The sequence below is a fragment of the Nyctereutes procyonoides genome, unplaced genomic scaffold (genome assembly GCF_905146905.1).
Source record: "Nyctereutes procyonoides isolate TBG_1078 unplaced genomic scaffold, NYPRO_anot_genome, whole genome shotgun sequence".
NCBI lineage: Eukaryota > Metazoa > Chordata > Mammalia > Carnivora > Canidae > Nyctereutes > Nyctereutes procyonoides.
The window spans coordinates 9,642,063-9,668,707 of record NW_026575121.1 but is presented as its reverse complement, the minus strand read 5'-3'; the positions used below and the strand labels follow the sequence as shown (position 1 = coordinate 9,668,707).

Genomic DNA, 26,645 nt, shown 5'->3' with positions numbered 1-26,645 from the left:
CACCCAGCCTCCCTGTCTGGCACCCCATCCTGGAACACTTCCTCCTGCTCAGGAAACCTGGGTTCCTCCCGGGCACCCTCACATGCAGGCTGACTCCCCCACAGAAGCCTGTGCACAAAGCTGGAACTCCGTATGAGGTAATGAAGCCTGGCTCCAGAAGAGGTACTATGTCCTCCCGGTGCTGACAGATGGCATTTCCAAAAGTGAAGAAATACTCCCTGCATTCTGCTCTTTTAAAAAATATATATATGTTTTAGTTATTTCTTTGGACATAACATCTTTGAGGGGCGTGTGTGCTGCCCTTGATTTGTTTGACTTACACCGCTGGCCACGCACTGCATTCTGATCTTGGTCTCCCCAACTCTTTCCCTCCCGCCCCTTCTGCTTGGCTTTGCCTTTTGCTACCCCTGTACCCTCCTCCTAGATCTTGTGGAGTCAGGGGTGGCAAGGGCCACCTCCTTGGCCCTGCTCCATGCTCTAGACCCCGGGGGCCCCCCCAGCAATGCCAGACCTGCCCTCCACTCTGTCCCCTTCCACCACCGGCTCCCAATGCACAGACAGAGGCAGAGGAGTGCGTCCCCAGCCAGGTGTCAAAGCAGATGCTCTGAGAGAGCGCCTTGGGTGATAGGAAGAGTCCTGGCATTTTCACATTTGGGGGATCCCGGGACTCAGCATCCTCCGTGGACCGGGACCCACTCGGGGTGCCCTGGGGTGGGGGTGAGGGGCAGGAGGCCGGGAGGGCGGGAAGAGGGAGCGTGGGGAATGCAGGACGAGCTCCCGGGCCGCTGGGGGGGGCGGGAGGTGAGGCGCGGGAAGGGGTGGGCCGGCTGGGCTGGCCCTGCAGCGGCGCTGAGAGCCGGGCGGGCGTGGGCGTCGGGGCAGCAGGACAGAGCCCGGGGCGCGCCGAGCCTCCCGCTGCCTCGCTCCTCCCGCCGCGGCCATGACCGAAAACTGCGACAAAGTTCCCATCGCCCTCGTGGGGCCCGACGACGTCGAGTTTTGCAGCCCCCCGGTGAGTCGGGCTGGGGATCCCCGGTCCCGCTGCCCGCTCCGGCCACACAAGGGGCCCGGCCTCGGCGCCTGGGTCCCTGCCGGGGTCGGGATTTGCGCCTCGGAAGGTGGGAGGTGGGTGCCCCCACCTGCGCGTGGGGGGGATGGGGTGGGGGGCTCAGGACCTGCAGACGGGTGGGGACGGGACTCAGGAGGGGGCGCCTGGGTCCCTGCCGGGGTCAAGATTTGCACCTCGGAAGGTGGGAGGTGGGTGCCCCCACCTGCCGTGTGCGGGGATGGGGTGGGGGGCTCAGGACCTGCAGACGGGTGGGGACGGGACTCAGGAGGGGGCGTCTGGGTCCCTGCGGGGGTCGGGATTTGCGCCTCGGAAGGTGGGAGGTGGGTGCCCCCACCTGCGCGTGTGGGGGATGGGGTGGGGGGCTCAGGACCTGCAGACGCGTGGGGACGGGACTCAGGAGGGGGCGTCTGGGTCCCTTGCTCCGGGTTAGGATTTGCACCTCGGAAGGTGGGAGGCGGGCGCCCCCACTTGTGCGTGTGCGGGGATGGGGTGGGGGGCTCGGGACCCGCAGACCCCTCTCCCTTCCCCTTCCCTTCTGCTCCGCCAGAAGTTTGCGCCTCCCCCAGCCGCGCCCGAGGACCGGGGCCCGCGGGAGGGAGCGCGGCGAGAGGGGCCGCTCCTCATCCCCATCCCCATCCCCATCCCCATCCCCATCCCCATCCCCCCGAGTGCCGGGTGCGGGGCGCAGACCTGACGGTCCCCCCTGTCCATCCCCCCGCCCCCGCCCGGCCCGCAGGCCTACGCCACGGTGACCGTGAAGCCCTCCAGCCCCGCGCGGCTGCTCAAGGTCGGAGCCGTGGTCCTCATCTCGGGGGCGGTGCTGCTGCTCTTCGGGGCCATCGGGGCCTTCTACTTCTGGAAGGGGAGCGACAATCACGTGAGTCCGGAGGGCGGGGTGCGGCCCCCAGGTGGGGTGCGCAGGCCGGGGAGGTCCCCCTGGGGCGCGGGGGGGAACCAGGGCGCTGGTGCCTCGGGGTGGGGGTGGGGGGTTCCCTCTCGCCCCTGCAGACGTTCCCCCCACCCCCACCCCTACCCCCACCCCGGGGCACCTCCTCCGCCCTCCCTCCATCCAGGACCACCGCGCGCCTTTCTGCTCTTGGCAACTTCGTGGGAAAGCAAGTCAGGGTTTGCAGGGAGAGTCCCTCCCGCCTAGAGGAGCGGGAAGAGGCAGCTCGGGCGGGCGGCTCGAGGGAGGTTCCTCCCTGGGGCTCCGGCCCCGCGCTTGTGGGGGGCGGGGGGGGGGAGCTAAAGCTACGATACAGGGGGACCGTCGAGGGGCTGCGGGTGAGGCCTCTCCTCTCGGGCCTCATCCCGGGGGAAGAAAGGGGACTGGGTGATGGCTGAGGCCTTTCCCTTCTCTCCGGCCCCAAGGCAAAGAAATAGTCTGACTTCCTTAAAGGTGGCAGATCCCTTTTTTTAAAAAATCAATGCTGGCCTAGTCACGTGTGAGTTAATGATAACTGTTGCACTAACTGCTGTCCTACTTTCCTTGTGTGTGACTATTCGTTGTAAAGCAACCCCAGCTCTCAAGGAGTGTAAAAAGCGCTTCTGACTTGACTGGGTGGATTTCCAGGGCGTTCTCTGAGCACTCTGGATTTGGTTCACCTAGGTAAAGAGGTGGGGCATTTTTATCTTGATGACCATTGCCAGGCCTGGTGTAAGCTGCTTTGGGCTAATGGAAAAGAATTCCATCTCCTGGATACACACAAAGGGCTTTTTCTTAATCACTACCCTCAGAGGATCTGCGACTGCTGTTTGTCACTCCCCCTCTCTCCCACCATGAAATTCAAAGCATGAACGAATTCCAGTACTTAGAGAAAATGGTGCTGAAAGCAATTCAACCATTTTACACATCACATCTTCTGCAGTCACCGCATAATTTGTATTTTTAACTCAAATGCCTACTGTAGATAATCATGCCATTTAGCACTGAGTCTGTTTTAGAGACTATATCAAATTTACAAGCATCGATTTGTAAGATCAGAACTGCACAGTATTTTGTGTATATTTGAAAAGTGCCTTAATGTATTTGTATTTTAAATATAGAAGTTAGGCCAGATGCTCATGTTTGAAAGCAGCAGATCTGAGCAGAAGAACAATTTCAAGATCTACATCTCCATTAATAGCAGGGTTGAGATTGTCATGCTTGGGAAATTGTCTGGTATTCGAATGTAAATGCTATCTTTTAGATGACAAAAACCTCAGGGGTACAGGTCATTTGGAGATAAAAATAGCTTTGCTTTTTTTTGGGGGGGGAGGGTAGGGATTTTAGACATGATGTATATTAAAATGAATACCATTTGATATTTAATTATTCCACAACTACCGGGCAAGCTTCTAAAAAGAGAGACTGAATGATCCTGCTGACAAAGTGGGGTTACCTCTTTGCACCTTGTACTTTGCCACAAGGGTCTGGTTCAAGAGAGCAGCAGTATTAAATCCTAAGACTACAGAGGAATACTGAATTGTTTGCCAAGAATCAAAGTTATTTCTATTTCCTGGACAGGCAGGAGGATGAAGAAAATCATGGTATCTTTTTTTTTTTTACTCCCAAAATATTTGGTGCTGCTCTAGATTACTTAAGTCGGAAAAACAAATCACTAAAATACTAAATAGGGTACATGTGGCACCATCTCGGCATTGCACATGCACAGGTGTACTATTTACACTTGTCTTCAGGGATGGCAATCCACGTAAGTCTCTGTCGAACAAAAAGATGTCTCCCACCAAATGGACTCCCCACTCTTTGGGGGTATCCATTCCTCTGTTCTTCTGTATTTGTTTATAGAGGGGAATGGGCTGTCAATCACCTCCTCTCCCTTTCACAAGGGTAAATCCCCTCAGGACAGGCTGGAGGACTAGGGAGCATCAGAGTGCTGATAACTGGGGGGACAAGTGACGGGGCTGAAATATTGAGGCCATGTCCCACCTGCGTGATTGTAAATGCGGACAGCCCTGCCCTGTGGGATGAGGGGATGAGGTCAGTGCTCAGGGCCTTTATTCTCAGACTGATTTTTTCAAAATATAGTTCCAAGCATTATGTCATTAATCTTACAGAACCCAGGCTTCATTAGAAACTCATTAGCAAATATTCCTGGCTGTAAAAGTCACCACACTGAGCAGAATTTTGGCAAATAATAAACTCCGTAGTACTTAGAATATCGCCTTGGGTGCCAACAGCTCCATTGGCCCAGAGCAGGCAGTGTGATCACTGCTCCACCCGGCCCGCCTCCTGAGCTCAGGGCCCAGTACCTTGTTTGGTTTGCTCTCCCACCATTCACACCAGGAGGGCACAGACCTCTCACCGCTGGGCCTTGCAGTGTGCTCCTTCTGTGGGACGGGCTAAAGCTACATCATAAAGGACCCGATAGCCATGCCCAGTCCGGGAGCTTCTGCTGGTGCAGAGGTGGCAAGGGGGCGGTGGTGGAGGAAAGTAACATTAGGACCACAAGCCTCTCTGCTAGTGTTATAATTTGGTCTCCTTAAGACCTGCAAAGAATTTGGAGACGGTTCATTCCTGAAATTTTGCATTGCCTTCCTAGTAAAAGCTTATGTGCAGTGGTTTCTCTCTCACACACACAGCCTCCTGTTGCACGAGTGAAGGATGCTTGTGCCAGCAGGAACTCACGCAGACGTGGTCTGCCGTGTTCCCACTGCCGGTCATACCCAGCCCTTGCAAACAGTGGCTACCCAGAGAGCACGGGGACAGAACAGAGCCCGCTTTCTCAGCCTTACCTGCAGAAGGCACTGGCTTGGCCAAAGAAAACAGGTTTCCCCAACTAGGCTGATCTGATCATGAGGACCACCTGGGATGCAAAGTCAAAACAGACTGGTGGGCCTGCTCCAGTCTCCAGCTCAATCCGAACCCCTAAAAGGGGTTCTTCTGATCAGGCAAGCCTGGGGGCGTAAAATACTGCAGGAACCCACATTTGGGAGGGAAGGCAGGGCACTGAGAGATGTTGGGCTGAAATAGTGCGCCAGTGTCTTCTGTTCCGCTGAGCAAAGGCTGTTTGCGGCCCGAAAGGGGACTGGCCCGCAAAGCCATTTCTATGTCTCTGCTGGTAAAGTAAAATTGTGCTCCGAGGGTCTGGTGACAATGAGTTTCCTGCAAGCAATGACCCAGTAATGAGATACTTCTTCCCGTGTTTGTCCATGTAGCGGTCTTTCTTCATAATGAGGGAGAAAAATCGGACTTGAATGGAACCTGAGCTATTTGCAGTTCTGACCTACTGACCCCACAACGAAGTAGCAAGTGTCTCGCATAAGTTCTCAGTCCTTCCTCTTTAAAGATTTTATATCTTATATATTTTATATATAAGATATGTATATGTTATATAAGCTATAAGAACACGCACACACACGCATACATATATGCTTCTAAGTCAGAAAAAGAAAGAAGGGAAGACTCACCTACTACCCTACAATACAGAGAAAGTTCGAGCAGGGCAACAGCACCCTGGGCAGGAGCAGTGTGTGATTTCTTAGTTAGTGCACTAACAAGATGTCTACAATAAGAGAGCCCTTTGGATGATCTAATTTAGTGGTAAACTAAAAACCATATATTTCACAAAGTTCCTCTTAGGATTTTACTCAGAAGGGGCACCTGGGTGGCTCAGTGGTTGAGCATTTGCCTTCAGCTCAGGGTGTGATCCCGTGGTCCTGGGATCGAGTCCCACATCGGGCTCCCCCCAGGGAGCCTGCTTCTCCCTCTGCCTGGGTCTCTGCCTCTCTCTCTCTCTCTCTCTCTCTCTCTCTCTCTCTCTGTGTGTGTCTCTCGTAAATAAATAAAATCTTTAAAAAGGAAAAGTGCTCACTTCAGTAGCACATATACTAAAAAGAGGGAGCTTTTATTCAGAAATCCAACACATAAAACACAAACAAGCAGAGCCACTCTGGTCAAACTGTAGGTGGACAGGAAAGAAAGGGTGATGTCACAGTCCCACCTGCCCTGTCACCCTCCCCTCTGGGCCACCTCTGAAACCTCAGAGCTCTAAGAACATAAATGAAAACCATCTCTGAGGGCGAGCTTCTTCATTTTACACCCAAGGCAACTCTCAAGACCCGGGGCTAAGTGGTGTGGCCACTGGTTTTTCTGGTTCTTGGGCCAGTGCTCTCCTCGGATGCCAAGTCTCCCTCCCTTCTTCCCCTACACGGCTCATAACAATATGCCCTACACCACCATATGCCTGTGCACACAATCATTAAAATGACTAACTCCCACACTGAGGCGAAACAGATGTGCACATTGACCTTGCTCTCTACAAAGACTGCTCTACATCAGGCATATCCCAGCCCCGTCTGTAGTCCTGACTATATACCGTACCCCAGGCCCAACCTTAACCAGCGGGGTTTTTAAAAAACCTCTCAAATTGAGGTGCCACTGCAGACTTGTTCAGTTCACAGCCCGGTTAACCATTCATCCATCAATGGCTCTCAACTCTGACCGCTAAGTCAGAGTCAGTAGAACTGACCTAGGAAGAGAAAGATCTATGTCCAAGCCCCATCCCCACAGGTTCTGATTTGGTTCATCCAGACGGGTCACGCATGCCCTGGAGCTAGAGCTTCTACTCACATACTTGTATGCACAGCCAGGATGGCAAATCCCTGAGCTACTTGAATAAGTATCAGAGATCACCAAAGCTTTTGCTTTTAAGGTATTTTTAAAGAACTCATTGTACTAAGTGACTGGTGTACGGATGAAGTCCTCATATACAAATATATTACTATGAACGATGATTTGGTGTGTCTCTAACAAATGTGTCTACTGCAGGTCTAAAGATAAGCCCTGCATCGCTCTCAAAGGAAAGCCTCACTGACTCCTATGTTCCCTTCCAGATTTACAACGTCCATTATACCATGAGTATCAATGGGAAATTACAAGATGGGTCAATGGAAATAGATACTGGGAACAACCTGGAGACCTTTAAAATGGGAAGTGGAGCTGAAGAAGCAATTGAAGTTAATGATTTCCAGAACGTAAGTATATTTCATGCATTTAGAGGGCTTAGCCAGGCAAGCCTGGAAGACTTTCCTAATCCAGGGAGAAGCAACATGTCTCACGCACAACCAAGTGGTAACTGTTCTTTATGGCCGTCATGGTGCCTCTAGTTCAACATACATTATGCAGCATATTCTCTCTCTGAGAAAGGACCACGGTTTGTCCTTTCCATTTCCAGAATGGAAAAAAAAAAAAAAACAAAAACACCCAACACCTTGGCACTGAAAAGAACAGGTACTTGGAACTATATAAAGTCTTGGCAGAAGGACTCCAGAGCGCTATTTCTTTCCAAGCAGCTTTCTGTAACACGGTGAATAAAATGCTCAAAACATCCCAAAATGTTCCGAGGTCTGAAATGTGAACTTGCAGAGGGGAGGGGAAATTGTAATGATCTAACAAGCTCGTCAACAACAGGTGGGACCTGTTTATGCACTTTTCTCAATTCTTCAGATTTCCCATTGATTCTGGAAAATGAGCTTGAAGAAATTCCCCTATCTTAATCCTAGGTTTCCTGACCGTGGCCAATTACAGATAAAACATTCGAGTCTCCTTTGAAAAGGGTGAACACGTCTGTTTCCAAAGGCTCAATTTACAGGCAACTCTGAGCCCTCAAGCTACGCATCTGTGCTTCGGGGTACCTCTGCAAGACAGTGGCACTCCGGGCCCTCTTTCCGGTTGGCCACATACATATCTTATTCTCCTCATGTTCTAAGATGAGGAAAAGGCATCCCTGTTTGTGTTCTGTTAAATCTGTAGATGGAGTAGGTGAGACTTGATAATGAAAAAAGGCACTTGAAAATAATGTCTCTTCTGATAGTTTATTGGCCTACAAACATCTCATCGACCCGCCTTGCTCCGATTGATGGGGAAAAGTGGAGATGCTTTTCATTTGAATGAAAGAGCTCCCCTTGCTGATGCCAAAACGTATTTCACAAGTCCTATTGAATACCAAACAGATGCTAACCTTCCAGAGAGCCTTGGTGATGTTAGGTCTTCCTTGCTGCTAACAAGGACGGGCTGTGTCGGGAATGGGCTCTCCCAAGGGCGGGTGGGGTGGGGGCAGGCCCTGCAGCCCTGCATGTGACCAGCTGCACTCCGTTTAATCGGAGCTTTGCAAACGGTTCTGGTCAGTGCAGAAAGATCATTTCTCTGGACCTATTAAAGGCTTTTACTGCCAGACCCAGGACAAAGTAAAAGCGTTTTTTCTTTGTACCGTTCAATGTAAGGCGACAAAACGTGATCCCCCCCACCCACCCACACACATATCATTCAATCCAGAACAGAATTGAACACCTATGATGTGTCACGATATCAAGATATGCAAAGGTAGCTACACAGGTGAATAAGATCCATCTCTCTCAAATGTGCACGAATCAGGAATATACTTTTAAAATACTTTAATCCCAAACCTATATTTCTGTTTTATAATCCTTCGGTTAATAATGGTATTGATTGTGTTTTGTTCTCATAGGCCAACAGGGCCACAAATATTTTACAAACTGATCAATTCTCTTTGATAGCTTCCACATTTCTCTAAGTCAGAATTGGTGAGTAGGACATTTTTTTGATGGATAGAACCTGTTACGAGTTTAAACAAGCCTCGACTTTTGAAAACACATGCATCAGCCATTGTGGTCCCCACGCTATTACTTTCTCCTGTGTTTTACACCATCGGTCAAATTCAAGAGGTGGGTGTCAGGACCTACTGTGTGCAAGGGAGAGTGCTAAGCATGGAGGATGCAAAGATTAACTGACACCTGTTCCCTCCCTCGGGAGGCAGGCATCCCATGCAGACGTGACTTCGGGTCAGCCCAGGAAGCGTGCTGCAACAGAGCTAGGAACAGAGTGCTGTGGAACCCAGAGGGGGCAGTTGCTGACAATTTGGAGATTGGAGCAGGTTTTACAGAGGTGGTGACTATTGAGTCGGGTCCTGAAGAATGATTAGGGTTTCAACTCGCAGAGACATAGAGGCAGGGCTTTCCGGACCCAGAGAGGAAAACTGAATACAAATGCACAGGGCCTGCTGAGTTCTGAGTAGCCCAGTGTGGTGGAAGGTGGAGAAGGGGAGGAGGAGTGGGGCCAGGTTAGGAAAGGCCCTGCATAGTGAACGGCGAACGGTCTCCCCTATTAACCTAGGACCCCATCAAGATTTTAGTAGAGCCAATGGGGGAAAAAACCCTCCTGAGAGGGAAGAGCATTGAACAAAAGGCTCTAGGCCCTCTACCATAAAAGAAAAGATTATTCAGGCCACTTGGTAAAGAAGAGACAGCAGACCCTCTCCAAGGGGGGGGGGGGCTACTAGAGTGGGGTTTTACAGTAGGGGAGAGAGATTGAGTTCAACTCTGGATTCTATCAGGAGAAGTGGGGATTTATAGCTAAGGGGCAGGGTCGGGGTATTGGTGCATAGAAAACTGCTAAGAGAGAGAGTAGTGCTTTACTAAACTGAACCAATGGGATTTTTGCTCAAGGCAAGCTTGAGTGGTCAGACATAGAGGATGGGCAGACCAAGGCAGACTCAGCAGGATTCTTGCTGAAACTGGAATAAATTGGCCAAAGTAGAGCCCATGGTTGGGGCCCAGTCAAGAGGTGGCTAGAGGTGGGTCAAGGAAGGTCTTTTGTCGGGACCCCAAGGAATACAAAAAGGGGTTTGTTCAGAGTTACGTTCTAGAAAGCATCAGTGCTATTGGGTTAAGCCAACCCTCTCTGGCCTAATAACTCATTTAAATAACATAAAGCCTGGTTAGAAATTAAGATAGAATAACGTGGTGGGTATATACAAGTGTTCACTACACAATTCTTTTAACTTTGTGTATATATGCACATTTTAATTTAAAAAGCTGGAGAAAAAAATAGTGTGACCTACCTGGTACATAAGTTAGTGACTTCAAAAATCAATATAACCCTCCTTCCAAAAATGAAAATTAAAAAAAAAAAAAGGAAAAATAGAGGGGCACCTGGGGGGCTCCGTCAGTTAAGCATTTGCCTTTGGCTCAGGTCATGATCTTGGGGTCCTGGGATCCAGCCCTACATCGGGCTCCCTGCTCAGTGGGGAGTCTGCTTCTCCCTCTCCCTATCCCTCTGTGTTCTCTCTCTCTCTCTCTCTCTCTTTCTCTCTCAAATAAATAATAAAATCTTAAAAAGAGAAAAAAAGAATGTCATCGTGAGTTGAAGCTATGCCAGAAGTCACATTACGTTGATACGTGAGCGGGTGTTAGATGCTAGGCACAGATACAACCCAGTTTTCCAGCCAGGCCCCAGGGACCAGAACTTCCCCAGGCTCTCCAGAGCCCCGCACCCTTGGGCCCTGCTCACGGAAGGCCAGGAGAGCCCTAGTCTTTGTGACAACCAAACACTCCTTGAAAGATTTCTAAAGTACCCTCTTGGGGGAAGGACCCCTTGTTGGAAACTTCTGGTCTAAAGCCACAGAAATCCAGGCAGCCCGGGTGGCTCAGCGGTTTAGCACCGCCTTCAGCCCAGGGCCTGATCCTGGAGACCTGGGATCGAGTCCTATGTTGGGCCCTTCATGGAGTCTGCTTCTTCCTCTGCCTGTGTCTGCCTCTCTCTATCTCATGAATAAATATAAAATCTTAAAAAAAAAAAACACACAACCATAAAGCCACAGAAATCCATGAGATCCTCTAGACAGAAAAAAACGTGCAGCTAAAATGAAATCACCTGATTCTTATTTTAAAACATGCTAGAGCCTTGGACCCTGCGCTCATTATCTCTGGTAGCAGATTTCTTCATTATCACCAGCTCCTAAGGCCTTGTTTGTTTGCAAAAACAGGAGGTTTGCGTGGCTTTCCTGTGTTTTTCCATTCCCTCCACTTAATCTCTTAATATGTCTGGCTGCTTGATATGGATTTGTAGCCAGACAAGGTGGTTAATATGTGTGAATTCCTTCCCCCGGGACCCGTTCCTGTGGGGGTTTCAGTTCTCTTCTCAGCGTGTAGACTGTCAGAGCTAACTCAATACTAGATTCACATTCGGGGCTGCGAATCCTTCAATAGAATCAGCTCTGTCCTTTGGGGAAACGGTAATGGTTATAGGGTGTTATAGGGTGTTTCCTCCCTTGCAACTCACATTTACAGGATATGAGGGTTCCAAGTGAAGAGAACATACCGCTTGGGGGTGGCAGTCATCTCCCCTTGCCGCCCGGCCCCCACTGCCTTCTGGTTTTCAAACCGTGAGGCCTAGATTTACATGCGGAACAAGAGCAGCAGGCCTTCCGGAGAGAGCAGGGAGCAGTGGTTCTCAAACTGTGTTCCCTGGGCCACCAGCGGCAGCAGCACCTAAGAGCTTGTGGGAAATGCAAAGTGGAGCCCCCACTCCAGACCCACCGCGGCAGAAACTCCGGAGGTGGCACCCAACAGCCTTTAAGTTTATCGAGTCCTCCAGGTGATTTTGATGCAAGTGAGAATTTGTGAGCTGCTGGTGCGGAAGAGACTGGGACTCGAAAGCTGCGTGTCTTAGCCCACGCAAGGTGCTGTAACAGATTCCCAGCGACGGGGTGATTATTCTTAAACACCAGAAACCTCTCGCAGGGCTGGAGGCTGGGCAGTCCAAGGTCGAGGCACCTGCAGATGAGCGTCTATTGAGGGCCTGCTTCCGGCTCCTAGTGGGCCCGTCTTCGCACTCTGTCCTCACGAGGCAGAAGGGGCGAGGGAGCTCTCTGGGGTCCCTTTGAGGAGGGCACTAATCCCATTCTCGAGGGCTCTTGCCTTCATGACCCCATCACCTCCCAAAGGCCCTACCTCTAGCTACCATCCCATTGGGGGGGTAGGTTTCAACACAGGAGTTTGGGTGACGTGAACAATACCATTCAGTCTGTGGCAGCCTATTTCAGTCATCTAAACACTGTGTCACCCTGAATAAGGTCTTTTGTCCCTGCACGGCTGGTCCTCTGCCCTGGCTTTGAAGCATGCCCGTGTCTGGGCACTGCCCCCAGGCCAATTAGTTGGGGATCCCCAGGCATCTATGGCTTCAAAATCTCTCTGGCTGGTTTTGGTGCCTAGTGAGTCCGTCCCCCTGGAGAAAGTGAGGATATTGCTACCAACCTCTCTCTGGGTGAGAGGTGATGCCAGGACACCTGTGTCACGCATGTGCACACGGCCAGCTAGGCCACCAGGCAGAGCCAGAGGAGCTTTGGGAAGAGGGAGCCTTGCCTTCTCCGCACTCCCCCCACCCCCACCCCAGCTGTTGTAGGGCTGCTGGCTCTCAGGTCAAGATGGTCCAACCTGCCCCGAGTGTCCTCGGCTCTTTACTGAAGGGGGCCGAGTCCTGAGCCAGGACCCGGAGGTTTCTGAATGCTTTTCTCTGCCCTCCCACCACCGCTGTGCGGCAGTGATGCTAGAACCAGCCCTGTGTCCCCCTGGCATTTGTCTCAGCTGAGCAGAGGATGCACACGCTGAGGTGTTTGGGTTTCTGTTGGTGCGTGTTGTCATGGCGTACAGTCTGGAGGCCTTTTCATACCGTTTTTGGCCCCTCGCTCATCAGGAAATACACCAGCAGGGGGAAAGGAAACACTCCCGGGACAGAAAGGACTGTCATGCCCGATGCACCTGCCGCAGCACTGGGGCCGAGCCCTCCGCCATGCCCGGAGCCCTGAGGCTGACGGTTCCCTCGAGGCTGGTCCCTGGGCTGACGGAGGAGACACTGTTTGTGTCTCATAGGTGACGAAAACAAAGCATCCAAGTCCTCGGGTAAGGCCTGGGAACCAAGGTCCGCCCCTGGTGTAGGAAGCTTTACAGTTTCCCCCGCTTGGTGACTTAGGTAAAATCTGAATTCATGGAATTAATGAATGGGGCCCGCATCTTTTTTTTTTTTTTTAAGGATCTTATCTATTCATTCAATGGAGGTGGGGGGGCACGAGCAGGGGGAGCGGCAGGCAGAGGGGGAGGGAGAAGCAGGCTCCCCGCTGTGCCGGGAGCCCCGATGCCGACTCCATCCCAGGACCCTGGGATTAGGACCTGAGCCGAAGGCAGACACTTATCTGACCGAGCCACCCAGGTGCCCCTGGGCCCACCCACAGGTTTTGAGAACCTTTGTGGGATGACCCTAAAAGCAAAAGATTCAGGTACCGATGTCAAGAGGCCTATAACTGAGTAGGGACAGAACCTTGCCGAGGAGCAGCCACACGGGGACAGAAGGGTAAGTGTCCGATGAGAGAATGACACTGGGGGGGACGTTGGGTGGGGGCTTCCAGAAGGTCACGGGAGGAGGAGGCCGCTTGGCCCGGGAGGGTCAGGGAAGGCTGCGCGGACAAGGCGGCATCGCTCCAGGGCCTGCCAGGGTCCGCCTCGGCTCCCGTGCCCCTGGCAGGGGGTCCCCGGCCACCACCCTCTGGCCCTCCTGCCCCGGGCTCTGCTTCGGCTTCTCGCTAGCACTTGGCGGGCCCTGACCTTGCCTCCGAGTTCTCTTTCTGGGAAATGCAGCTCCGCAATCCGCTCCCCGCGGGCAGCCCCCCGGGGTCCGTGCGGCTCTTCCCAGGCCGGCCTGTGCCCGCGGGCGCTGAACCAACGGCCAGGCGGACAGACGGGCGGGTACACTTTTCTCTCGCAGGGCATCACCGGGATCCGTTTTGCCGGAGGAGCAAAGTGCTACATCAAGGCGCAGGTGAAGGCGCGCGTTCCTGAGGTGGACACGGCGACCAAGCAGAGCATCTCCTCCGAACTGGTGGGTACCTCGGGCCTGCAGGCAGCGACCCGGCTGGGGGACAGCACCCGACTGGGGGACAGCGCCTGGCTGGGGGGCAGCACCCGGCTGGGGGGACAGCACCCGGCTTGGAGGACAGCACCCAATTGGGGGACAGCACCCGACTGGGGGACAGCGACCGGCTGGGGGGACAGCACCTGGCTGGGCGACAGCGCCTGGCTCGGGGTACAGCACCCGGCTCCAGGACAGCGCCTGACTGGGGGACAGCGCCCAGCTGGGGGACAGCACCCGACTGGGGGACAGCACGCAGCTGGGGGACAGCACCTGGCTCGGGGGACAACACCCGGCTTGAGGGACAGCGCCCACCCCGCGGCCCTCGCCGGCTCCAGTGCCCACATGGGTCCGCGGCCGGAACCTGGGTTCCCTTCCTTCTCTGCCAAAGGAATGGAAACTGTTTGGGTCCTACTGGTCGGTCCGCAGAGATCTGCACGTGGGGTGCCTTACAGTGTCGGGCAACCTGTAAAAGTGCACAGAGGGGCTCGGTCTTCACATGGCCCTTGCTCCCCTAACATTGAAGGAGCTGGTTAGTGATGAGAACACTGTAAAGGACATCTCGTGACAAAATCTTCATTAAAAGCCCCCCCCCCCATCCCCCGGCCAGGAGCTTTCTTGTCTCAGTTCCACTCAGTACGGGAGGGAATTCTCCTGAAAATCACCCAACCGCTGATCACCCCACCCGCCCCTTGTAGAAAAGCAGCGACGGGGCACTCCCTTCCCGGGCACCAGCACGAGCCCTTGTGCCCCACTCTGGGCCCTACACTTTCTTCCCCTTGGCTCCAGCTCAGCCCAGGGCAGCTGCTTTACATGTATTCATTCCTGTTCTACGTGTCAAGACTTGTGAGTTTGGTTTGTTGTTGTTTTTTTTTTTTAAGCCTACTTCCATTTATTAGTCACAACTTACCTTTGAGCTTGATTTTTATAAAAATTCACTTTAAGAATTGCACAGAGTTCTTGAGACACATCTAATAGCTTACACTCACGTGATGCTCTAGGCCTTACCAAGTGGTCACATGCATTGTCGTCTTCCCTTTGAGCTGTGGCAGGGGCAGCGGGAAGAAGATAGACTTTGCAGTTAGGAAAACGCGGGGTTCATGGGACGCCTGGGTGCTCAGCGGCTGAGCACCTGCCTTTGGCTCAGGGCATGATCCTGGAGTCCCAGGATCGAGTCCCACGTTGAGCTCCCTGCATGGAGCCTGCTTCTCCCTCTGCCTGTGTCTCTGCCTCTCTCTCCCTCTGTCTTTCATGAATAAATAAATAAAAATCTTTAAAAAAAAAAAAAAGGAAAACACGGGGTTCAAATCCCAGCTCTGCCACTTGCTATGGACGTGGTTTCGGTTCTTCCAACCTGAGTTTTGTCACCTGCACACTGGGGGTCTGCATCCTGTCCCTGAGGCCCTGGGACCTACTAGATAATGACTACCTGGCTGCTGCTATAAACGACTAATTCCATTATGATCAGCTTAGGGCCCTTCCTGTATCCCCGAGAGGGAGGTAAAGCAGGCCTCAGCTCCCTTAAGGACGGAGGAAAGGAGGAAAAATAAGGGGAAGCAAAGGTGCCGGCCTGGAAACTGCCTAATTGTTTGCTGTCATAGGAGCAGCAGCAGCCGCAGGTGTCTCAAAACAAAGCAAAACAAAAGCTAAAAGATTAACCTGTGAGTGTTTGAAGCTGGCTGCCGTGTCCCCAGCTTTCTCCTCTGCTCCCAGGTCTCCCCAAACGTTCCTCGGGGGGACATGGTTTCCAGACCTTCCTTGCTCCACCATGTGACAGTCTGTTCTCCTGAGCTGTGCCACTCGGGCTCCCAGTGTGACCCCACCCGTAGGGACCCTCAAGATGAGCCCAAGACCTTTGTTCTGAGCCTTGAGCTTCTCTTACTGCGTTTCCATTTTGTTCCTGTCCTAGCGCTCAATTTCTGCAAAGCAGAATCCTTTAGATTTTCCTCTGTTAGATGCACGAAGAAACCAGCTCTCCCCTCCTGCCTTCCAGGAGGGCCAGCTCTCCACCCGGAGCTCACCGAGACCTCATCATAAGTTTGTAGAACATTTCCAGGGTTTTTAGAAAACAAGTTTTTTCTCCTCCTCCTCCTCCTCCTCCTCCTTCTTTCTTCTTCTCCTTCTTCTTCTTCTTCTTCTTCTTCTTCTTCTTCTTCTTCTTCTTCTTCTTCTTCTTCTTCTTTTCTTCTTTCTTCTTCTTTTCAAAACCAATACTTGGTCATTATAGGAAATTTGGGAACTACATAAAAAAGAACAGAGAAGAAAATCCCCCACAATCGCTTAACCCACAGATGTTAATGTTAACGTTAATGTCTTGGTGAATTATTTTCATGTGCGGGTGTGTGCGATATTCTTTTCATAATTGAAGTTAGATTGGTCTAGATTCTCACTATCTTCACTTTAGTTCTTCTCAAGTGTAGACTGTAATGGATATATTTTTTTTTTGTAATGGATATATTATATATCATCAGACGGTTACAATTTTAAAAGTCTTTTGTTCTCGAATGCTTCAGCCGTCTTCAGTTTTTCACTATTTCAAATAACGATTCAACATAATTATTGGAATATAGAAATAACTGTGATGAACAGCTTAGCATTTTGGAGCTCTGTCTGCGTCTGGTTCTTTTCTTAGACCATAGAGGCAAATTATTTGCCCTGTTTTTGTTGGTTGGGTTGTGCTTGGTGGATCCTCTGGTGGACAAAGCCAGATTCAGGCAATGTGTCTGCATAAATCAAGAATGTGCAGAAAACTACACTCCAAGTGACTTAACCCAGCAGGCTTTGTTTTTCTCCATAGTAGGCCATGTGGAGGGAGGGGGCTGCAGCGCTGATTTTTTTTTTATTTTTTAAATTTTTTAATTATTTTTTATTTTTGGTTCTTCCTTCCAGCTCCAAACATCACCCGTAAGTAAGGGAGTCAGGAGGAGGTTGAGCAGTGCCTTCCAACTGTGACTTCCCTTTAATCGGGAAAAGTCGAAGGCCTCCCAGTCACTTGACCTGGTTCAGGGCCCACCGCATAGTCTAGAACCGGTTGCATGGGCACCCCTGGCTGCTGGAGAGTCTGAGAGCTTGGGTCCTGGGGGCAGGGACACTGTGGCCTCGCACAGAAGCAGGGCCACATGGCAGGGGCAGGGGAGGCGAACTGGGGGTGGGGGTGGGGGGATCTCACGTTCCTAGTTTGTAGGATGCGATGTTTGCATTCTCCACTCTTCCCCCTGATGACTGCCCACTTCAGATTATTATTATTATTTTTTAAGATTTTATTTATTCATGAGAGACACAGATAGAGAGAGAGGCAGAGACACAGACAGAGGTAGAAGCAGGCCCATGCAGGGAGCCCGACGTGGGCCTTGATCCTGGGGCTCCAGGATCATGCCCTGGGCTGAAGGCAGGCGCCAAACCACTGAGCCACCCAGGGATCCCCCCACTTCAGATTATGATGGAGTAGATGGATGCACCACTTGTTCTTATCAATTTTTCATCAGTTTTGTGTAACTTTAAAAAGCTGCTGTACCCAAAGAGCATTCATTTCCTGGATGGAGCCATTTAATTTAAGGTAAATAACTGGATTACCTGAGTGGTAGCTTCCTCCAATACCTTGTAGCTGTTTAAATGCAGCCATAAACCTGGGGGAGAAAGTATAACTGAAGGGCTGCTTTTAGCTAAAAACATGGAGAAAATATTTTAATTTCTCCAACCTATTGCAAACTAATAAATATATGAAAGGAACAACCTGGCAAAATAAATTTGTCTCCTGGGCCATCAGACAGTTCTCAGCATCTTGCTGTAGAAGAAAATCCGGGGTTTAGCTTTGAAATCTCAGTGGTGTGCTTGATGCGAGGAACATCTGAAATGTGTTTTGTTATAGCTGGGAAATGTAGAAATGGTTTATGTTAAATAATACTTTGAACTGAAGACATTAAAGAACCAATCACTTGCTTTTTTCCATTGTTGTTTGGAAGCTGCAGAACAAAACCCCAAAGGATTTTTCACTTCAAATGAAGGGCTCCTTTATAGGATTTCAGAGTCCATTCAATTGCTTTTCCTCAAAAAAATCTTTGATCAAAAACATCAGATTAACCTAAGTCTGAAAGTTGGTTATCAAGTAATTTTCACTTCCACTCAGGACATTCAGTATTCACACGTTTCAGTTATCCAAAGGCAGGGCGACAAAAGGGGCCAAGACAATATTGTGAAGAGAGCTACAAAGACACACACCCTGCCACACACTACCCCCCCAACACTACGCACCACTACATGTCCCAACAACCCCACACATGCCCCCCTACACACCCCCCACACACACCCTACATACCCCACACACATACCCCATGCACCCCAAATCCCCACATGCACCACACTACACACACACACCCATATACACACTCAACCTCACGTACCCCCTACACATACACTCCCACACCCACCCCACACCCTACATATCCTCCCCACACCACACCACATCCCACCACCTCACATACCCCCTACACATACACACCCCTCCACACACCCCACACCATACATGCCCTCCCCACACCACACACACATCCCACTACCTCACATACTCCTCTACACATACACACCCCCACGCCCACCTCCCACACCCCCACACCCACCCTGCACACCACACACTACACACACCACACACACACATCCCACAACCCCACATCCCCCCACATCCACACCCCACCCCCTACATTCCCCCCCAACACCCACACACGATTCTCATTAAGTTTTTATTAGGCGGAATCATCTTTTACCAGCACTCTGAACACGCAGCATGTGTCACTGTCTCCTTTGCTCAGTGCATTTCATTTTTACTTATTTGCAGGAAGGCAAGATCATGCCAGTTAAATACGAAGAAAATTCTCTCATCTGGGTGGCTGTAGACCAGCCTGTGAAGGACAACAGCTTCTTGAGTTCTAGGATCTTAGAACTCTGTGGCGACCTTCCTATTTTCTGGCTGAAGCCAACGTATCCAAGAGGTGACATTTTAAATTCTCTTACTGCTGCTGGGGAGGCTCCCCATTTGCGGGAGCTTCTGGGAGCCCCTCCACAGTGGGAGCCCATCAGGGTGGGCACCCCTGCATCCTGCATTCCCTGCCGTTTTTATTTAGGACACTTCCCCTTCTTTCTGCTTTCATCCATTTGCACTTTCCAATTTTACATTTTTTTTCATTCCTATGGCACAGAATCGAGGGACTAAGACGGTGTCGTACTGCTGAATCTTTGTGATGCTCACACCTAGAATTATGGGGCAGCCGAAAGCCGCTGTGGCCATAGGTTGAGATTCTTCAAGTTTGAGGCTCGAGCATTGGCTTCCAAGCCCCGTGAAAAGAAATGAAGGGCCCCTGGGGTTCAGGGCTAGGTTGGAGCACACCTGGGAGCTGGCTGTGGACCCGAGGGCCAACCCTTTCCCAGAGTTACTCTGTCCCCAGGGGTCCTTTCACTCCTCACCACGGTCACCCCACCCCCCAGTGGCCTACTGTGTGGCTCTGGCTCAAGTGTGGAAGGAAGGTCTTTCTCCCAGCATGGCTCAGATAGAAATTTATGTTTTCTGGAAGGTTTTATTGGACAGAGAGGGAGGAGCATGGAAATAAAATACCAGCATTAAAACCCCCAGGCTTGGGAGGGGGCAATGGGCAGGGATTACGGAAAAGGTGCAGTTAGTTTTGCAAGATGAAAGAAGCTGTGGAGCTAGATAGACACTTGCACAGCCGCGTGAATGCACGTGATGCCACTCAACTGTACAGCTAAAAATGGTGACGGTGCTAAATTTTATGTATATTTTAGCACAATTAAAAACAAAACAAAACCAAAAACAAAAATAACTCAGCGGGCTTAGAAAGTCCAGGCTTCTGTTTCTGTCACTACTAATTCATTCCTACGGGTCACAAGTCTCATTATGTCCCAGAGCCTGGATGAGGTGGTTACTTTCTGACTCAGGCAAAGCAAATGAGATCCAACTTAGAGGCCACCGGCAGTGGCTTTCTGGAAGAGCTGAGAAGGATCCGGCTTTCTGGAAGAGCTGAGAAGGATCCTGAGGCCACACGCCGGCCTAGAAAGGAGGGGTAGCATGAGCAGTGTCTGTCTCCACTGTAGGGGCTGGGGGGGGGGGGGCTGCCGAAAGGACTGTCCCTCTTGCCATCCATGCTCTTGCTCCAGTGGGTGCTGGCAACACTGTTCTGTGGCCTTCTGTCAAGTGCTGGCTTTTGATCCCTCACCTGCCTCCACGTGGAATGGGGCCTTCTTGCTTTCCAGCCCCCCAGGAACTACTTCTCCAATACCTGTCACCTTGTGCAGTCAAGGACAAAAAGCCTCTGACTCTGCCACCATGCAGAGCACTCTCTCCTCGCCTTCTGTTTGAGGACAAGCCTCTTGCCCAGAGAGTTCGTTCATTTATTGAAGGCTTATTATGCACCACTTACCTGTTCTAGGCAGTCGGGGTGCATTGGTGCAGAACAGATGAGAACCCCTGCCCTCGTGGAGTTTACACTGGAGCAAGGGGGAGGCAGTTAATAAACACTAAATTAAGATGAGAAAATCGTAAGGTAGGATAGCAGACGCTACGGACAACAGAGCAGGGCCAGGAGGGCGGGGTGGGGAGGGAAGACGGTGCTCGTCTGACAGTGAGTGCCTCCACCCTTTGGGAAAGGGTGTGCTCCCTGCATCCGGGGTGCAGCTTGGCCCCTCAGCGCCCACAGCGTGACCGCATCTTAACTATTCAGTCATCACAACACCCACCCCAGGATGACCCGTGACGTCCAGCACCAGAGAAGTGGAAACCACCCAGACGCCCCCGGGGCCGGAGAGGGTTCAGTAACCGTGGGGCTGGGCGCAGAGTGGAAGAGGACACACCTTAAACGTGAAGCGTTTTTCCTCAGTGTCTCGTAAATGCAGTCGCGTTTGATAAAGATCAAGAAAATAAACCCCCCTCTGAGGATGCTCGGTCCCCCCCACCCCGTTCTCCTAGAAGCCCCCCAACTCCAGGCTCCAGCAGCCTCTGGCCTCGGGTCCTCGGGCTGGCAGGTCCTGCACGTCCCGTGTGTGTCGGGCGCAGGGCGAGGGCAGGGCTGGTGGCCGCGGAGCTGTGCGTGCCACCTGCCGGCCACTGCGCCAGAGCCCCGCGGCCGGCCCGCGGCCACTCCTTAGCACCCATCCACGCGTCGGCCGTGAACTAGTCCCGTTTTGTAGATGAAGAAACCAAGGCTCACCGGGATTGAAGAACTTGCCAGAGGTCACTCGGTTAGTTAAAAGAAGGGGTGCTGAGATTTGAATCCAGGGCTCTGATGCCTCTCCGGCCAGCAGCTCAGAAACCTAAAAAAAGACCCGTGGAAGCTCTCCGTGGCCGTAGAGCACATCCAGGGCCTCAGAAATAGCCTGGGATGACGCAGTCCTCGCCACCCAACACGAGCGATCAGAGGCCAAATGCTGTGCCAAAACCCTCAGACACAACGCTGGGCTCCATCACTCCTCTGCCAATTGGATACATCATCCCCATTTGACAGATGAAGAAAATGAGCCTGAGACACTGAAGCCCACGCACCGTGTGGCACTTCCCATGTTCGTCATTCGGCAGCCACGGGTGGCGGTGGTGTGATGAACCAGAGCACTGGCCGGGAGCCAGACAGGGCCCGCTCGGCTCCTGACTCTGCCACCCAACCTGTGATCTCGGCCAAGTCTCTTGGCCCTACTGAGCCGTGATGCCCTCATGTATACAAGCATCTGCTTTCTCTATTCCACCATACGATTTTTAATCCCCTGAAAATTATAAGGCTTTAGACACTTATGGTCAATCCATAAGGAATGCACAGGGCTGAGGCCTCACTGGCTCAGCTGGCGGAGCACGTGACTTGATCTCAGGGTTGTGAGTTCAAGCCCCCTGTTGGGTGTGGAGCTTACTGAAAAAAAACAAGAAATGTTCAGGCCAGCAAGTAACCATACCTGACCGTCAGGGGTTTCAATAAATACAGGCTGGTTTTTTTTTTTTTTTTTTTTTTTTTTTACAGGCTGGTTTTTATTCATATGGTCACACATCTGGAGGTGGGTTTCTGGCATGATCAGCTACTCAGCCGTATCAGCAAGGCTCTTTCTCGTTGTCCGTTTTGCTACCCACAGCATGCTAGTTTATCATCTTTGTGCCTATCCCTTCTGGTCACAAATTGGCTCTCGTAACCGAGATTTATCTATGTTCAAGAAAAGAAGACAAGACAGAAAAAAAGCTGTATTGGTCTTCTCTCCCCAAGAAAGCAAAAGCTTTCCCAGAAACTGCACCAATATATTCTGCTTACATTGCACTGGCCAGAAATGTTCCATCTGGTCTCTCTTAATTGCAAGGGAGGCTAGGCAAGCAAGTGGGGTTTTACTTTCTCAGCCCCTACAGTAGAGGCTGGTAGAGAAACAGAGGATTGAGAATGGATTTTTGTCAGCTATCTCACAGTATCTGTGTTAGGACTTATAAAACCAAATTTTGGTTTTCTGTATGTTTAACTACTAACCCAAGACTTTCACTGAAACATGCTTTATTATTTTAAAAAAATCGTCAATACAAATTTCAGTATTTGGATAAGAATGTGTTTTGACACCCTTTTATGCTCTTACCCTGATAAACATAGTACTTCCTTAATTATTCAAACAAATGAATGTACAGCAATTTTTTTTTTTTTTCAGAAATCCAGAGAGAAAGAAGAGAATTGGCAAGAGAAATTGTTACAACTACTACAAGACGACCACGCAGTGGACCACGGGGCAACCCAGGCCCTGGAGGACCAAATAATGAAACCAGACCCAGTGTTCAAGAGGATTCAGAACCCTTCAATCCAGACAACCCTTACCACGTACGTACCAATGTTGTCACGACGGCTGATGTATGAATCCCTTGAACCTAACATTGAAGTGGTGGTTATTTCTACTTGAAGTTTCAAATGAGCACTTAGTATTCAACTTAGATTTTTACTCAGTTACTTTAAAAGTACATCATGATTTGTCACAAAGTTTATAAAAGGAGGGTGACACTTAAGTATGGTCTCTGTAGTGTGAAATCCATATTGGTTGTAACCCTTCACAAAGTTGTTTTCTGTGCTCTCCTTTTTTTGAGGCATGGGCAAATCCATAAAGGCAAATCCACACGAGGAACAGGATTATTCAAAAAAAATGTTTCCAAGAACGTGTCCAGGGGACAGCACACAGAATTGAAAGTATTCTCTTTACCCCCTCTATAACCACTTCACTCATTCATTCAACAGACATTTGTTGAGGACCTGCTCTCTTCCACGCCCTGTGCATCGAACACAGGCAGGAGTTAACTTCTGCCTTCAGGGGCTCTCAGGCCAGGTGGGAGACAGACTTACACAGATAAAACACTTTGGACTGAAACACTGGGAACTGGGTGTTCATAAGGATGGCACTAACGTTCTAAAAACGTCTCAAATCTTCGGGATCCCTGGGTGGCGCAGTGGTTTAGCGCCTGCCTTTGGCCCAGGGTGCGATCCTGGAGAAAATCTTCAACAAAATATTATTTACCATTACTAGAAGTATAGGGAACAAAAGAATAAATTTTTGCAACTAGTGTTTTAAATGAAAAAATAATACATGCATATATATATATTTTTTTTAAATCTAGAAGGGTGTACAATGAGGTGTGTTTCTCTTCCACCTCAGACACCTACCTTCCCCAGAGCAACGTATTAACAGTAGATATTTGCCCAGTTTTCTTTGCACAAGAAAGTGTACCACATGAACATACACGTTTTTAACATGAGAGCATACACCAGTTCTGTATCTTGCTTTCTTTCCAGTTACAACCTCTTGGAGATTGTTCTGGATCTCCTACATTGATCACCTCATTCACTTTAATGGCCACATCGTATTCCATTGTGGGGGTAGATGTGCAGAAATTTAACTAGTTCCACTTTGATGGACATGTAGATTATTGCCCTTTTGTTCTTTTAGTAAGATACTGTTAATAGTATATAACCTCATACATGCCCCAGAGGGAAGGCGTAAATGAGGTAATGCTGGCAAAGCTCTTAGCACAGTGCTTGGCACACAGTAGGCATTACCTTGTTCAGAGTTATTAGTCTTATACTTTTTGTACACATGTGGGAATATATTTTTAGCATAAATACAGATGTATGGGTCTACTGGGTCAAAGGAGACGGGAATTTTACATTATTTAATGGAGGATGCCAAATGGTCTCCTCCCAAGGAATTACACCAACTCATTATCAAACTTTACAAAAATCTCTACCAGTTTCCTGGTCGTAAAAGTGTATCTTTTCATCGTTTCATCTTGCTGGTCTTTAATTATGTGTAAGCTTGAGCATCTTTTCATAGACAGGCAATTCATTTGCATATTTTTTCCTATGTAGCCCATTCAGTCCTATACTATTTCACATGTGCAAATTTGTCTTCTAGTTTATGATTTTAGACTAACATATTTTAGAAAGATTTAGAGCAGATGTATTTTTTTAAATGACCAGAGGCTTACTGGAAAATTCAGGGCACCACAGTATTTCTTCATTCCCTAAAGCTCAAATAAATAAAATCTGAATAGGCAAACAGAAAAATTTAATATAGCTTATTCCCCTGGTAACTGGGTTAACTAAATCTGGTTCAAGGGAGAGGGCAAATGCCCTTTACAGAAGGGCAGGATGTGACTTTTATCTGCCTAGCTTCCAGACTTGAGTGACCAGTTTTCCTTAAAAAACTCCAATTTTATCAGGTTTTCCTTTATTTCATGCTCAGCTTTAAGAAAAAACATCTCCCATGATCTCAGTCCTTTCACATGTTCCTTTAAGGAACTATCCTAGGGCAACAACCTGAGATTTCCTCCCAACTTTCAGATCCTAACCAACCTTTTTTGAACCTTTTTCCTCAAATGAGGAAATGCCTAAACCGACAGGCTTTTGACTCTTTCTGCCCCGGACGAGTCAGCTACAATTAAAAAGGTGGTTTTCTTTTTGCTGTCCCAGATGAACCAAGTTCAAGAGATAAGGGAACACAAACGGAAAGAGTCTGAAGAATAAAAAAGAATGGTTTAGGAGAGTAAGGCATATATTCTGACGATAAAATCTGAACATAAACTCTATCAGATGGTGTTAAGGAATTGTTAATTTTGTTAGGTATGGTAAACGGCATCATAGTTGTGTAGGCAAAATACTGTTTTAGAGGTACACTCTAATGCATTTATGGTTGAAATGGCACAATACCTCCAGTTCTCTTGAAAGTCGCCTCAAAATTTAAAATATTTTCAGAAAGGAAATAGTCAAGCAAATCTGACAAAAGGTTAGCAACTGTCAAAACTAGATGACGTTCAGTACACAACTGTCTCCCCTTTCCAGTATTTTTTATATCCCCCCCAAAAAAACACAAAACCCTCCCCTCCCCGACAAAAGTTAAGGTTTTGTATACCACAAAAGATGATAGGGTTGTGAGGTTCACTTTGCTCAAGCCTAACCTATGTTTGGTGTTTCACCTCCCCAGGCTCAACTTCCCCAAGGAAAGAGACTCAAGTGAATAAAGAATATACATCAAGGGCTTCTTGGCAGTGTAATTCAGTAGCATATTAGAGAGAATACAGAATCTATACCCCCTAGAAATCTATGAAAAGGAAAACCAGATACATACATTTAGCAGAAGGCAAGTTCCTTCCAGTCCTGGGGTATCTCCAGCAGTGAAAATGGGGGTTGTGTAGGTGATTTTTACTACATCTATGACTATGTAATTATAATAATGGCACATAGAAAGTAGAAAGCAAAGTTTAAGGTCTTGAATTTTTAGACATTATATGGTACCTTTTCCTGAGCATTACAGACCCCTCAAGATTGAAACCAAGGCAGATAATCTAAATGATGTTTTCAGCCAGTGCAACTGTTGTAACAATCTGTTTGCTTAGATCAATGAGTTTCAAAGGGTGAGCCAAGAGCCCTGGAGGCCGTTAGTATAAAATGGCACCAGTGTTCCACAGACTTAAATTAGCAGGGGCAAAAATGCTACTTTTGAATCAGGTTTCCTCTTTTGCCTATTTAAAACAAGTTGGGTCACTACTGAGTGGGAACCATGGCTCATTAAAGGCATGGAGAAACTACGTAACATTAAAAAACAAAAACAAAAAACAAAAGACAAGACCTTCCCGCCCGTGACAGATGGAAGGTTCCTTGATGTTTTAGAAGGAATTCTGAATTACTAGGTTCTACGATTGAAAACCTCTTAGAGAAAAGTATGATTTCCTGTGCCAGTGAAATATTCAGGTTCTTATTTTAAAATAATGTGCATGCTACAAAATTCTCATTATGAAGAAAACACAATTACCTTTTATTTCACAGCAGCAGGAAGGGGAAAGCATGACATTTGACCCTAGACTGGATCACGAAGGAATCTGCTGTATAGAATGCAGACGGAGCTACACTCATTGCCAGAAGATCTGTGAACCCCTGGGGGGCTACTACCCATGGCCTTATAATTATCAAGGTTGCCGATCAGCCTGCAGAGTTGTCATGCCTTGTAGCTGGTGGGTGGCCCGCATCTTGGGTATGGTGTGAAAGCTCAGTTCGTATACCCGGTGCTTGTATCATAAAAACTCAAGAGACAACCAGAGTATGAGGCATCTTGATGCTGAAGGGACCACAAAGTATTTTATACTCAATTTCAGCAATGCTATTCAAGATATTTTTAACAGCTCTCAATTGCTTTACAGAACTTCATCCAGAATGTGCAAATGTACTGAAAGGGTAGTTTAAGTCTAAAATGCCCTAACAATCCCTTTATTACTGGCTATTTTTAATTTGCTTTGCTTTGCCAATAAGGCCTACTTACAAGACTAACTTTCCAAGCTACTTTGAAATAAACATGAAAAAATCACAATGTCAAAGA

The 26,645-nt window shown here is 49.4% G+C and overlaps 1 protein-coding gene across 2 annotated transcripts; it reads left to right on the top strand.

Moving 5' to 3' along the window:
* The first annotated feature begins 895 nt into the window (after nt 1-895).
* Nucleotides 896-26,645, top strand: CNMD (chondromodulin). Of its 2 annotated transcripts, none has more exons than XM_055335718.1 (7): nt 896-1,012; nt 1,806-1,946; nt 6,905-7,045; nt 13,629-13,742; nt 18,604-18,757; nt 22,443-22,609; nt 26,102-26,645. In XM_055335718.1, exons 1-7 carry the CDS (start codon nt 941-943, stop codon nt 26,312-26,314), a joined length of 1,002 nt encoding a protein of 333 aa, XP_055191693.1. In that variant the 5' UTR covers nt 896-940; the 3' UTR covers nt 26,315-26,645. The 2 variants fall into 2 exon arrangements, with proteins under 2 accessions (XP_055191693.1, XP_055191692.1); XM_055335717.1 differs by having other exon boundaries at nt 26,099-26,645.